Here is a 14977-nt window from a genome sequence, read left to right as displayed (position 1 = left end):
AACATGTTTTTCTATAGTTGGTTTATTTAAATCAGAATCCAAACAAGGCCCATTCATTCCATCTGTTATGGTTCCAGAATCCTCTCCAGTAGTGTCATGGACTCAGTTATGCCCAAGTTCCAAATGCATATGTTGAAGTTCTAACCTTAAAGTATCTCAGAATGTGCCTGTATTTGAAGACAGAGTCTCTAAAGAGGTAATTAAGTTAAAAGGAGGTCATTAGGGTGAGCCCTAATCCAATATGACTCTGTCCTTATAAGAAGAGATTAAGATATGGGCAGGTACAGAGGGAAGTGCAGGTGAAGACACAGGGAGACAACAACCATCTACAAGCCAACAAGAGAGTCCTTAGAAGAAACCAACCCTGAAGACATCTTTATCTCAGTCTTCTAGCCCCCAGAATTGTGAGAAAATAAATTTCTGTGGTACTTTGTTATGGCTGCCCCAGCAAACTAATACAAGCAAACTAATACAGAAAACTAATACAAGCAGTAAAGCCAACATCTGTTCTGATTGGTAAATGCACATCCTGTAAGGGGTTTAAATATTTTGCATATCAGTCACATTTAGGCATTATATTATTCAAGAAATTCACTATTCATGTATTAAATGTGTCGAATACCCTAAATCTATTTTATTCCTAAACGGTTCAATTTATATACATACATATATATACACACACACACATACATATATATGTGTATATATATTTATACATACATGTGTATATATATTTATACATACGTGTGTATATATATATTTATACATATGTGTGTATATATCTTTATACATATATGTGTGTATATATATACACACACAATTTTTTTCATGGATACTCAGCCAATTTTTAGAATTATTACCATACTACCACTCTTAATTGTTTGCCTCTCCTAGGATAGCGGAGTGCCCTTGGTCTTGCACTCTCGAGTAATGAGAGCTAAAGCAACATATCTGCTTTATTCAGTTTGAATGGGGCTCATTAATATGTTTAGTATATACTCAACTGCCTGCTGAACATCCCACTCCATACATCCCATTGCAACTGAACATCTTTTCCTCCATGCTTGCTCTTCCTGACTTTTTGTCGTTAACTGATTAGCCATTCTCCACCCAGTTACCTGAGCCAGAAACCTCGGCACCTTTCAAACTTCTTTTATAGTTTTAAAATAATTATAAACTTACAGAAAAATTGCAAGAATAGTATAAAGAACTTCTGCTTTCGCCCAAATTCCCTGTTAACATTTGCTTTACCATTTTCTTTATGTATATTATGTTTATATTTATTTACAGTATTTATGTATACTTTTTTCCTGAACCATTTGAATAGGTTGCAGATATGAAGCCTCATCACCTTTAATACTTCAATATGTATTTTCTAAAACCAAAAATATCTATGTCACTATAGTCATCAAAATCAGGAAATTAATATTGTTAAAATACTACCATCTAATCCAGAGACCCCATTCAAATTGTTAGTTGTCCCAATAATATCCTTATAGCAAAAGGATTCAATTCAGAATCATGTATTCCACTTAATTGTCATGTATCTTAATTCTCCTTCAATCTAAAAAAGTTCTTTAGTTGTTCCTTTGTCTTTCATGACCTTGATCTTTGAAGAGTACAGGTCTATTATTTTGTAGAATGTCCCTCAATTTGGGACATTTGGGTTGTCTGATTTTTTCCTCACGATTGATTCGGATTACACATTTTTGGCAGGAATGTCACAGAAGTGTATTCTAAGTGCCTCTAACCAGGAGATACACGATGCTGATTTGTCTCATGACTGCTGATGGTAACTTCGCTCACCAGTGCCAGATTTCTACACTGTCAAGTTTTCTAATTTTTCTCTGTGTAATTAATAAGTATTTGCTGGAGAGATACTTTGAGACTATATAAATATTATATGTCTCTTAATACTCTCACCCTCTAGTTTTAGCATACACTGATGATTCTAGTCTGAATCAACTGTTACTATCATGACTGCCAAATAATGATGTTTCTACATATAACACTGTCTACATTCATTACATTTAGTTGGCATTTTTATGTAAGGAAGAGCTTTTCTTTATCCTGATTTTTCAAAAAAATCATTTATTCATTTTAGTATGGGCTCAAATATTCCTATTTTATTTAGTGGACTATAATCCATTAACATTATATTGGTGCTCAGATTGACCCAGATGTGGCCAATGGTGGCTCCTTCAAGCTGGCTTCTGTGACCTTTTGATATGTTTCTTCATTCTGTATTAACTTCCTTAACTTCTGGTGCAACAAGAATTTTCCAGGCTCCTGTTCTAAAATCAACCATTTCTCCAAGGGACCCAGTTACTTTTAGTGAATAATACTGTTCAGAAACCAAGATCTAGGCACATGTGCTCATTGCTTCTAGCATACCATTACTCTGAAACCCTTTCAGCAGATAGAGCTAGGAAGAGCATAATAGATAGATATGCACACACATATACAGACATACTTTCCTCTATATTTATTTTTACATATAAACATATGTAAAACATATGTAAACATACATATGTAAACATATGTAAACATACATATAAACATATGTAAACATACATATAAACATATGTATATATTGAAAACTATAAGTTGACACTGACATATTCAATTCCAATTCAACATCACCACAAAGGTCACTGTGGAATTCTTCCTCTCTCAATTTGTAACGTCATTCTCTGTCAGTGAGAAACCTGGCTCCCATTAGACCCAACATATTTATTTCCTCACTCCCCTTTCATGCTTGCCACCTCTTTACTTGCCAAGGGGAAGGCAAAACAGCTGGTCATCGTTTTTTATTATTTCTTATCATTCACTCTTCCATCCAATCAATCACTAAGTCCTGACATTTTTACCTCCTAAAAATTTCTCAAATTGGTCCATTTCTCTCCATTCTGATTTTTCTTAGCCTTGACCATACCACCTTTGTCTCTTACATGGCTTACAGCAACGGCATCTTAAATGGTATTCCCGGATCTAGATTTGCTTCCTTCCTGTCTGTTCTCCACCCTGCAGCCAGAGTTATCTTTATGATATTAAAATTTGAAAATTTCACTCCATAAAATTCTACAATGGTATTGCATTGACCAATACTGTCTGGGTCTCTTCATAGCTTGTTTAACTCTCTTGTTTTGTCTCCTCCAAAAGCCCCTAGTCTCATTCTCTACCTTTTAGTTAGCCAACTTGAACTTTTTTTTTTTTCTTCCAGTTCTTGTATTATACCAAACTTTCTTGTAGTGAACACTATACGCCACCTTCTTCTACCTGGAAACCCTTCCTAACCTGGACAACTCTACACATTATTTTGGTCTTTACTTAAATGTCACTTCTGCTATGAAATATTCCCTGACCTCCCCCACCCCACTGCACCTCTGCATGCTACTGTAAATGGAGAAGCAAGAGATGATAACAGGGTTACACATCCGCTAGTCTGGGGATTGTATTCTGAAACTAACACCCTACTAAGAATGAGCAGTCAGAGTTATAACTTCCCTTTGGAAAAGCAGGTACTTAAATGCAGTTGTGAGGACAGATGAAAAGTACATAAAACACCTACAATGCATACCTCCTAGAAGGAGCTCAATATATGTTATCCATTATTCATTCAACAAATGTTCATGAAATGCCAACTATTTCATAGACACTGTGGTAGATGCTGGGGATAGAGAAAATACAAAGTAAACTATGAAACTATAGAATGAGCATCCAAAGTCTAATATATAGAATGAGTATCCGAAGTCTAATAGGGAGTAGGAGTGTTTGAAGGAGTCAGTCAACCTGCTTAAGATTCAAAGGATGGACAACATTTGGCTGTGACATGCAGGAGTGTAAAAGGAGGAATTTTCAGGAAGAGAGGACAATATGTGTAAGGACGGGGCGTGAAAGGCTATGGATTGTTTTTCATGGTACACATAATTCAATGTTGCATAAAACTGCATGGTACACATGATTCAATATTGCATAAAATTGGAACAAGAAGCTAACGAGAGATGAAACTAGTCAGGGAGATGGAGCATCTTGTATTCTAGGCAAAGTAATCGTTTTCTCTTACAGATTGCCTTTCAAAAATTTTCAGCAGGAGAGTGCCATTATCCGATTTACATTTTTAGTCAGGTCATTCTGATAGCAGTGTGGAGAATTTAAGAGTCAAACTGGAGTCAGAGGACTGGTAAAGGGCCCATCTGAGGAAGTTAAAAAGAGAGAATGGATATGCTTTGGCATAAGATGCATTTAGGATACTCTACTGTTCTTACTAAAACACTGGGAGGATTGTGGTGGCTTACAGCAAGATAGAAATCTAGGAGAGTATGTTTAGAACGGAAAGTTGAACGGCTCAGTTCGGTACGCATTGGATTAGTAATCTTTCTCGTTGCTTCCTCACAGGATTTAGGGAAGCACAAGACATATAGTTTGTAAGGTGTGGCAATGTCAGTAAGAATGGAAAAGCTGGCCTCCATAAACTCTCACTGTACAAATGAAGCAACAGCTTACAGCGCGTGGCTGTAGGTACAGGAAATGGCCTGTATTCACGAGTGTATTCACGAGTCCACGAGTAGCGCATCTAGTATTTTTCCAGCCCTGGTGACTCAGAGCTGAAGATGGCGCCTGTGGCAGAAATCAGAAAAGTGGGAGGGAGCATTAGGTGTAGAAAAGGATGGCGTTTTAACTTTTGTTTTGTTTTCCACACACAGGGAGATAGCTCTAAAGGAACAGTGGATAATTTTTTCTTAAAATTTTGTCTGTAGTACAACTTCATTTTCCACGCCTTAAAACCATGTTTTCTTTTGTGGGCGCGATCGCGTGGGGAGTGACAAATCTGTTTCTTTGCCTCATTCATTCATTTTCTTATTCTGGGCGGCTTCCATGACAGCCTCCCCAGTTTTCCTTTGCCCAGTCAGTTTTTCCCTGCGCTAGCTACAATTCTAAGGCGGAAAGAGCATTTTCGGAGGTGAGGGCGGGGAAAACTCAAGATTCTGTAGAGGCACCCGCGCATTTCCGGGTCCCTTACCGCTCCGAGTGGAGGAGACTGTTCCCGCTCGCATGGCCGGGGAGGCGGGAGCCCCCTAAGTTCCCTGAAGCTCGCGCCCGCCTGCGGCCTGAGGGCCCCCGGGCAGGCGCCGCACGGCCCCTCCTCCTGGAAGAAGGCGGTGGAGGCGCGGGGACCGGGCCGCGGTCTTCGCCTAGAGCGCGGGACGCATCGGTCGCCATGGGAACGGCGGCGTAGGCAGGCGCTGACGTCAGCAGGCGGCGCGCTGTCCGCACTGCGGCACAGAGCCGCGGCTTGCTCTCAGGACACGGGTCGCTGGCGGGTTAGGTGGCTGCGTGGCCGCCTCACTTCGCGCACGCGCCGCTAGGCTGGGGGAGTTGATTTGCACTGCTCCGGGTGTCGGCTCCGGCGGGACGGGCGGTTCTGCGTACCCCTCTCCGTGAGTACATCATGGGTGCGCTGCTGGCGGAAGCGCGGGCCGGGGTGCTCGGCCTGCCCGGCCCTCTCCTGGGCGGCGTGTCGGGGCTGCTGGAGTCCGAGAGCGCGGAGGCTGATAGCGTAGTGACGGACGAGCGTGGGCCGGGTGTCCCGGGGGAATGCGATTTCTGAGAGTCCTCACCGTACTTTTGCGCTTCTTTCACTGGTCTCCGTGTCCCTGGAGAGTTGAGCATGGTGCTCTGATAGAGAATTCAATCTTTGCCTTTCCTACTCCCGATTCTTATTTAAATGCTTTTAAATCAGATGTGTACTGAGTGTGTTTATTTCCTTTTAGAGTGTCAACCTGGGGCTGAATCTTCAACCTGTCAAAGCCTTCTTAATTATGTCTGAGAAAAGGTGATCAATTTGTTATATTTATAAGAGCCAAATTATATTAATAGGGTTGTTTCGAGATGCATAAAAATAGAACAAAAATGTAGACCATTTAAGAATCCTTATCAAAGGTTGTGCTGCGTTTAGCATTCCTGTGAAAACATCTATTGTGAAAATAAAGCTTTTCCCTTTCTTTTGAGAAAGAGATGCCAACAATTTTTTCACCTGTTGCATTAACAGTTGCTGTTACTGCTTGGGCGTTAGGAGGAAGATTGCTTCTTATGAGTACTCTGGGAAATTTTTTAAAGAATGCTTGAAAGAAATTCAAATACCAAAAGTGTTTTTAAACCATACCTAGAATCTTGTTTGTGAAGAATAATATTTATGAAGTTAGAATCTTGTTTACTTATGAAGAATCTTGTTGATTTATTCATTGAATTTTGTATACAGGATTTTTGTTTGTCTTTTTTTCCCTTGCGATAACATTTGGTTAAGAAGCGAATTATCAAGCCTCTCAGTTTTTTCTCCCATTGATATTGAGCCACATATTGGCTGGTAATCAGGTTGCCTGTAAAATAAAATGAGATGAAATGTAATCCATTTAATTTTCCTGTGTAATATCTCTTAGATGCTCCTGTGAAAGGGTTTGTGAGGGAGAAGTTGTAAAATAATGGAATATATAAGAATCAGAGGTGTCTTTTAAAGTCATCTGATTTTTTGCAGAGGTTACTAATCAAATATTAGCCGTTAATTCTATCATGTTTGCTGTAGTACATATTAAGATTTAGAGATGGCTGAGCGCAGTGGGTCACGCCTGTAATCCTAGCACTTTGGGAGGCTAAAGTGGGTGGATCACTTGAGGTCAGGAGTTCAGTATCAGCCTGGCCAATGTTGGTGAAACCCCATCTCTACTAAAAATACAAAAATTAGCCGGGTGTGATGGCCCACACCTGTAGTCCCAGCTACCAGGGAGGCTGAGGCAGGTGAATTGCTTGAACCCAGGAGGCGGAGGCAGCAGTGAGCTGAGATTGTGCCACTGCACTCCAACCTGGGCAACAGAGCGAGACTCTGTCTCCAAAAAAAAAAAATTAGAGATGATTTCTGTACTGTATTTGCTGTGTTATCATTAAATAATATTAGTATTTATTAGTTTAGTTGTGTATTAAGCTGTTAATAGTAAATAAGTATATGATTTATGTATTTTATTTATAATTATTTACTTATTTTTAATACAATAATAATGGACATAAAGTAATTTTATTGCAATGTACTGATTACTTTGCTTTTTGGTATTTTCTCTTCTCCTTACAATACTAAAATAGGTGCCATTTTAAATTCCCAGACAAGGAAAAACCAAGGATTAGAAATTAAGTAGCTTGCCCAAGGCCACACATCAGTAAGTGGTGACACTAGAGCTCAAGCCTGAGTCTTTTTTACTCGCTTTGCTTTTGCTTCTCTTCACTTTGCTTCTCTCTTCTTCTCCTCTCTTTTCTTTCATAGTGGCAGATACATAACTATAAGAGAGCATTGGCCTGGCCCTCCAAAGCTAGCAGTTTGGTGGGAGTTACAGAACATTTTACCAGGGTGAAAATTCAAGGTTGAGGTAGAGGGAGCTACAAAGATTAAGGCACCCTGGAAGCACAGAAGAGAAGTTCTTAAATGCCCTTCAAGGTGAGAATGCTTTCTAGAGAAGATATCATTTGCCTTTAAAGGATAGTGAGGAGTTTGTTAGAGAGACAAAGGAGGAGGAACGTTTTTCAGGGGAGGGGATATGTGTGTAATGATACAAAAGCAAGAGAGAACTTGGCACACGTGAAGGCCTGCAGGTAGTTTCACATGTCTGGAACACAGTGGATGTGTGAAGGGGACATTTCATAAATGGCCTTGGACCTCAATGGTAAGGACTTGATTTTTTTTCAATGTGCGATTGGGAGCTAGTGAAGAATTTTAAGCGAAGAAACGACACCATCACATTTGAATTTTAGAAAATTACACTAGTTGCTGTGTAGATGATGATTTTTTTTTTAAGGGAAAGGTGATAGCGGCGTGGAAACAATCTTAAAACAAAAAGCATAATCCTTCCACAGTGTTTTTGTCCCTCAGAGTTACTGTCTCATGTCACTGCCTTTGGGGGTGATGGGAAGACAGTTGGAAGAATTCTGTAAAGAATTGTCTATGTGTCCCTTCTACAGGTGTCACCTTCCATTCATTCCTTAGCCCCAGCCTGCTAAGTTTCTGCCCCTCTATAAACAGCTTTGACACACGTGACTTCCTACTTGCAGATTCAGTGGACTTTCTTCAAAACCTCCAGCCCCTTTTGATGCCACACAGTATATAGGCAACATCTCCTTTAAAACTTGGGTTTGCTTCTGTAATGCTTCTATCTCCCAGTTTTTCACCTATCTCCCTGATTTTACTTTATATTGTAGGCTCACAGGATTCTCATTGGCTTTTTATTTTCTTGGAACTATCATATTTATAAATAACTCCCAAATCTTCAGCCTGTTGTCTCCCTGCTGGATTAGTAGATTGCCTAACAAACATAATATGATTATATACATAAACACACACACACGTGACAGTAATAACAATTGTTGTTTTTGAAGGGCTTGCCATGTGCTAGGCATTGTGCCTAGTATTTTATTTGCATATTCTCATTTAATCTTTATAAAAACACTGTGAGTGATTTACTCTTATTATTGTGAAAGATTAGGAAGTTGATATCCATAGAGGTGCATCTGCTGGCAGATAGAACTGGTATTTGGATCCAAGGATCTGAAAATGGAGCTGATGCTTGTAGCTGCTCAGTGCCCTTCAGATACCCAACTCAACATGACCCATACTAAGCTCAGTGACTGCACCCTAACAACCTGTTACAGTTATAGCTAACATTTATTGTTGCTTCTTCTGTCTACGGTACTGTTCTAAATCATTTAACCCTTACAACAACCCTTTGAGTCGGCACTGGTAGGGTGTTTTTATAGATGAGGAAACAAAAGTCACGCAAGTGACTATGGAAACTAATTCTAGGACATGGATTTTAAACTACTGCCCTGTACTGCATTATATTACAGTGTAATGATACTACTAATCTACTTATTCTAGTTCTAGAAACATGGGAATCATCTCCGATTCTTTCTCTTGCCTCTTCATTAGTTATTTAATCTTTCTAAAATATTACCTCACTCCATCACCTGGAGCGCACTGGTGCAGTCTTGGCTCCCTGCAACCTCCACATTTCAGGTTCAAGCGATTTTCCTGCCTCAGCCTCCCCAGTAGCTGGGATTACAGGCACCCACCACCACGCCTGACTAAGTTTTGTATTTTTGGTAGAGATGGGGTTTTACCATGTTGGCCAGACAGGACTCAAACTCCTGACCTCAAGTGATCCACCCGCCTTATCCTTCCCAAGTATTGGGATTACAGACATGAGCCACGGCGCACAGCAGGCTTTTTTTTGATGAATCATAGTCATAATATAGGTCAGCTTTTTCCTTGCCTACTAGATGACCGTCGAGTAGTATAAATATTAAATTTTTATTTGTTTTATGATTTTTCTACTTCCGTGCTCTCAGGTTTCAATTACTCATGCTGTCATTGCACTTGCCTTTGCAGCTTCTCTTTTCTAATTTAATATAGACTAGAAAGTAGAAGACTAGATTTATTAAATTTATAACTGCTAGAAGGAGTAAATACAGGCTCCTATCACTAAAGTATAGGAATTTTTACTCCATCGATTTAGTGATGTCTGTTTTGACTGGGTGCCACGTAGTTGTTGCCTAAGTTAACTGACATAGTTAGGTATGTTTACATAATCATTCCTTTCTTTTTAGAATTTCTTAGACATTTCTGCAAGAGGAACATGAATGTGGATGTCCAGGGAATTGGAGCATTAACCAATAATGCCTTGGGCCCAGTGGTGGCTCACGCCTGTAATCCCAACACTTTGGGAGGCTGAGTCGGGCAGATCATATGAGGTCAGGAGTTCAAGACCAGCCTGGCCAACATGATGAAACCCTGTCTCTACTAAAAATACAAAAATTAGCTGGGTGTGGTGGTGCACACCTGTAATCCCAGCTACTCGGGAGGCTGAGGCAGGAGAATCACTTGAACCTGGGAGGCGGAGGTTGCAGTGAGCCGAGATCACGCCACTGCACTCGACAAAGGGAGACTCCATCTCAAAAACAAACAAATCAATAATTCCTGAACCAGCTTTTTTTTTTAAACACTCTTCAGTTTTAGTCTCAAAAACATGCATATTACGTTCTAAATGTTCTAATGTGAGAATATGTTCATTTTAGACATACACCGATTTTTTAATAAAATGGGCAATTTAGTAATATACATACTGAGTTGAACCATGGTTTTGAGTAGTTCTGACACACAGTAATACACATCCAGGTTTTATTAAAGAAAGATGGTGCAAATATTTGTACTATCCTTCTCCATTGTAGCAGAATTTTCAGTGGCAGACACAGAGGTATTTAAATTCACTGTGAGTGTGCTACCCACAAGCATGCTTTAATGTAATATTGAATGCTCTTAGGAAAGTCAATCCTGAGATGGAGTTTGGTTTCTTAAAAGTGCGTTGAAATGTTCATTAATGTATTAAAACACTTTAAAAAGTTTATTAGGATACCACATTAGATGTGCACTGCCTTCAAAATGTTTTTTTTGTTTCAAATATATAAATACTTTCTTCAGATATGATCTAGTTTGTTTCCCTTGATTTTAGAGCCCTAAACTGATTCAAATGTACCCAAGTCATTTGCATAAGATTGGGTTAAGGGAACATAGCTTTATTGGTATAAACTTAATGAAGTAGTGGACATACAATGGCATGATCTTGTGTGAAGAATGTTTTATAATTTTTATTTGGAAGTTCCATATTACAAATACATCTCCTTTGTTTTGATAGGATCCTGATTGAGTCAATGCTTTGCATTCTCAGTCCTCTGCATAAAGCTGAGAGATGCCTACAGGTAAGACTTCTATGAAATTTATGTATAAAATTTATATTTTATACATTTACTTGTAAGTTTGGTTTATTTTAAGGGATTCTTGAACAGATTAATGAATACAGTAGATGTCATTGACCAAATATACTACATTTAGAGATACTTATTGGTTTTGTATTCAGTTTTCTATTTAATGTTGTGATTAAGGTTAGTATGTATTTAATGGATGGTAGTTTGGTACTCAGATGGACAAGGTAAATAATGATTACAACATAGGGTTAGTTTTGATTCTTTATCATCAAAATTGAATGTTTTACTCCACCACAAGCATTGGCAATCTTTTCTAAAAGGGCCAGCTAGTAAATATTTCAGGCTTAGTCTCTGCTATAACTGCTCAACTCTGTGTCTCTGTCTCTTTTAAAGCATGAAAGCAGTTATAACAATTCTTAATCAAATGGGTATGTCTGATTTCAATAAATCTTTACAAAAACAAGTGACTAGCCTGTAGGCCATAGTTTGCCGACACTTGCTGTAGAGCACCCATTCATTCAGCATTTATTAATTTAAAACATAATGACTATGTACACTATGTCAGACCTCATAATAGTAGCTGGGGATGTAGTTATGGGGGAAACAAAATATGTTTCTTTATATAGATATAAAAATAATTATACAATTTCCATTTGGGTTGAGTGCTGTGAAGGAAGAGAACAACCTGCTATGTGAGAAAAGGGAAAATTAGATGAGTTTGTCAGGAGGTGTTTTATTTACAGGCAGCATTTAAACAGACAGGTTAACACCAGCCAGGTGAGGAATTAGAGGAGGCTTGCCTCAGAAACAGCTTCATGTGGGAAGGAGCTTGCTGTGACGGAGGAGCTAAAGGAAGGGTATTATAGCTAGAACATAGGCATCTAAGGGGATATTTGTCTTGATATGAAGCCCTGGAGATAGATCAGGAGGTATGGAGCCCTGCAGGGCATATAAAAGACTTATTTTATCCTAAATGAATTGGGAAATTTTCAGGGGCTTAAGCATTATCTTCTTCATGTTTTAAAGGAAAAACCTGTTAATATTTGTGGAATACTGATTACAGGCTAGGCACACCTTAGCCATTTTTCACGCAAAATGATCTTTGGCATAAGATAATTGTGATTTTACAGATAAGGAAACTGAAGTTTAGAGATGTTAAGTAACTTGTCTAAAGCCACATAACACGTAACTAACAGTGGTAGATGCTACTGTTTATCAGAAATAAAAAGTTAACTTAGCAAAGGAGACTTTTAGAGTGAGTGGCCAAAAAGGTCAGAGGGATACAGGTGAATGTTGTGTCACTAAAGTCAAAATAAAAAATATTTTAAGAAGGAAAGATAGGTGAGTTTTTCTAATGTAGCTAGAGAACTCATGCCGATATTTACAAGAACTTATTTCTTAACATCCTAGTAGTGTAGGTTGTGTGTTATGTTAGAGTCGTTTACAAAATCACATGGCTGTATCTTTTGTAGCTGAGAGTGAAGCAAAAGTAAAAACCAAAGTTCGCTTTGAAGAATTGCTTAAGACCCACAGTGATCTAATGCATGAAAAGAAAAAACTGAAGAAAAAACTTGTCAAGTCTGAAGAAAACATCTCAGTAAGTAAATGATCATTGGGTAATAGTGATTTACATATCCGCATAAAATGCAGATATGGCTGCATTTTATGTTAAAATTCTAAGGAATTTTGAAAATTAAAAACAGTAACACTATGTCATGGTCCATAACACGTGGTAAAAATAAAGTTTACATTAGAATCAACATCACTGTGGGAATATTGAGTTCATTCTTGAGTGCTGTCCTACAGGAAGAACACACACACAGTGGGGAAAATGACCAGAGATAGTGGGGAAACTCAAAACTAGCCATGATAACATTTTTGAAGAAAATATTTTAAACCCAGAATTGTGAAGAACTTAGGAAGTAGTATCTTAACTTCAGATATTGAATAGCTTGTGCTTATTTAAACTATTTCTGTGTGATTCTACCCAACAGAACCAGGAGAAATCAATGGCCATATGGTAATAATTATCCTTTTATGTTTGAGGCACACTTTGAAATGATAGAATCTTTGGCGGCACACTTGAAGGAATTAAAAATACAGTGCTCAAAGACTAAGCAGGTCAGCAACTAACTACAACCTGATCCCCTTGGAATCATAAAGAGTCTGTATTGGCATCCACAGTTAATGCACTATGCCCTCTTTATACCTATCTCCCTACTTGAGTTGCGCTTTTTACTACTTTGACCATTATCTCTTCTGTCCTCACAGAAAAAAATAAATAGGCTCTTGTGTAAATGGTACATAGTTTTTTGTTTTTTTTTTTTTTTGGCAGGAGTTTTACAATGAGTTATAATCCTACATTTTGCTTGTAGTAAGATTTACCCCATTTTCTCTTAAGACCTGTTCATTTTAGTATTCTGTCTGGCAGCTGTCAATGTAACAATATAAATTCTGAAGTGAGGCAAAAATAAGTAGTAAAATTGACCAAAATCCAGCTGCACATATGTGAGGGTTCATAGTGTATACACTGGTGTACGACTGCACAAAAATTTCGAACTACTGACAGAATGGGACAGATTAGCACTCCCATAGTGATTGCTGCTCTGAAATAGCATGTGCTTTTTCTGGTGGTACTAGTGCACAATATGGTAGGGAATAGTGATGTGGAGGGTGAAACATTGCTTATTGGTATATGCGCTCCCCTCAGATGGAGTGGTTTATATTGGGCAAAAGCAAAAAGAACCCTGGAAACAGTTGTCTGCAGAGATGTTTTATGCTCAGAGAAGAACCTCATATTGTCTCTTAGTATTAAAGAACTGGGAGTTGTGAGCCATGAACAAAATGCAATTTAGACCAAGGTTTAAATTAAATGGATAATCAGAATAGGCAGAGGCTATGTCCATTTACCTAAGGTCCAGTTTAAATGTTGAGGGGCACATAAGTGTGAGGTGACTAAGCATAATTTATCCAGCCTCTCTTTGCAAACACCAGCACTGAATAGGCTTCTTTTCTTTCAGAAATAAGTACACTAGGAACAAATATTTAGGAAGATATTTCGCAGCTCAAAAGAACAGGAATATTTCTAGAGGACTTAGAGGAGAACAAAATATTTTTGACATGATTAACTTTAGGAAGTAAAAGAGGAATAGCTGCTTTCATTTGCTAAATGCCTGAATGCTTTCTATCTTTAGGCACTCTTCTAAACACTTTATATATATTTAGTCATTTCATACAAACGACGAAATTACAGGGTTTTATTTCTGTACAGGAGAAAACTACATCAGAAGTTAAGTAACTTGCTGAAAGTTACATAGTAAATGGTAGAACCAGGATTCAAATACTGAGAGTGGGAGTGCAGAATCCACTACCTTAACCACAACCCAATATTACCTATTTTAATGAAATTTGAAAAGATAGGACTTCTTCTTGAAAGAAGAACAGGGAATCCTATGTACAGAACAGGCTGAGATGAGAAATGGAGCAGTCTGAAATAAAATTAAGCGAGGAAAAAAGTCAAAATGGGGATTCATCATAATGGCAGGTTCATCTTATGTTCCAGTTATATATAAGGCACAATAATAAGAGTTTTACAAATATTATTTCTAAATCTCATGTTAATCATGCAAGACAGATATTGGGACTCTTCTTTTGCACATGAGAAATTTTATAAACAGACATGTTAGGTGATTTCCTTAAGTCATTTAGTCTAAAATAGGATAAGTGGGATTTAAGACCACAGTCTCTGCAATTTTAAAGTTCATGTTCTTCAGTTGCTTCCTTAAAACTATATCTCAGGCCTAAAATGATGGAATTGACACTACGGAAAAATCTAATCAGTGAAGTGGGAGACAAATTCGAGGTGGGAAGAAATGACCAAAACTAAAATGAAAGAAATAAATGATGAGGACATAGAAAGATATTTGACCGACAAATAAGTATTCCCGGACAGTACTAGTGGAGCAGAAACAATAATGAGCATGATGAAGAAACCTTCCTGAGATTTCTGAAGAGATGAGTCATCCTGCATTCCAGGCAAAATTTATGAGATGAGAACTATATCTAGAAAATTCTTTTGTTTGTATCTTAAGAGTCAAATAAATATTACAGACACCTAAACAGAAAAACATATAGTACATTTGAGACTTCTCTGTAAAAACACTAAATCCAAAAGACA

At 38.1% G+C, this 14977-nt stretch overlaps 1 protein-coding gene across 14 annotated transcripts in view; it reads left to right on the top strand.

Annotated features, from left to right (window-relative positions):
- The first annotated feature begins 1060 nt into the window (after positions 1-1060).
- AHI1 (Abelson helper integration site 1) overlaps positions 1061-14977 on the top strand; it is a 222774-nt gene continuing 208857 nt past the window's right edge. For 4 of the 14 annotated variants that reach the window (XR_008625786.2, XR_004672188.3, XM_034962894.3 and 1 more), the window contains exons 1-6: positions 1061-5441; positions 5775-5836; positions 7135-7208; positions 7313-7483; positions 10731-10794; positions 12273-12397. Coding sequence is in view for 11 of the 14 variants with exons in the window: in XM_034962894.3 (XP_034818785.3) it covers positions 10785-10794; positions 12273-12397 (135 nt within the window). In the remaining 3 variants the exon portion in view is untranslated. Of the gene's footprint in view, positions 5442-5774; positions 5837-7134; positions 7209-7312; positions 7484-10730; positions 10795-12272; positions 12398-12794; positions 12922-14977 lie in introns of those variants that run through there. The other 10 variants (XM_055114144.2, XM_034962899.3, XM_063605007.1 and 7 more) reach the window with 7 other exon arrangements.

This window comes from Pan paniscus, chromosome 5 (genome assembly GCF_029289425.2).
Source record: "Pan paniscus chromosome 5, NHGRI_mPanPan1-v2.0_pri, whole genome shotgun sequence".
In the NCBI taxonomy this organism is placed as follows: Eukaryota; Metazoa; Chordata; class Mammalia; order Primates; family Hominidae; genus Pan; species Pan paniscus.
The sequence above is the reverse complement of the archived record's forward strand: the minus strand, read 5'-3'. Positions and strand labels throughout refer to the sequence as shown.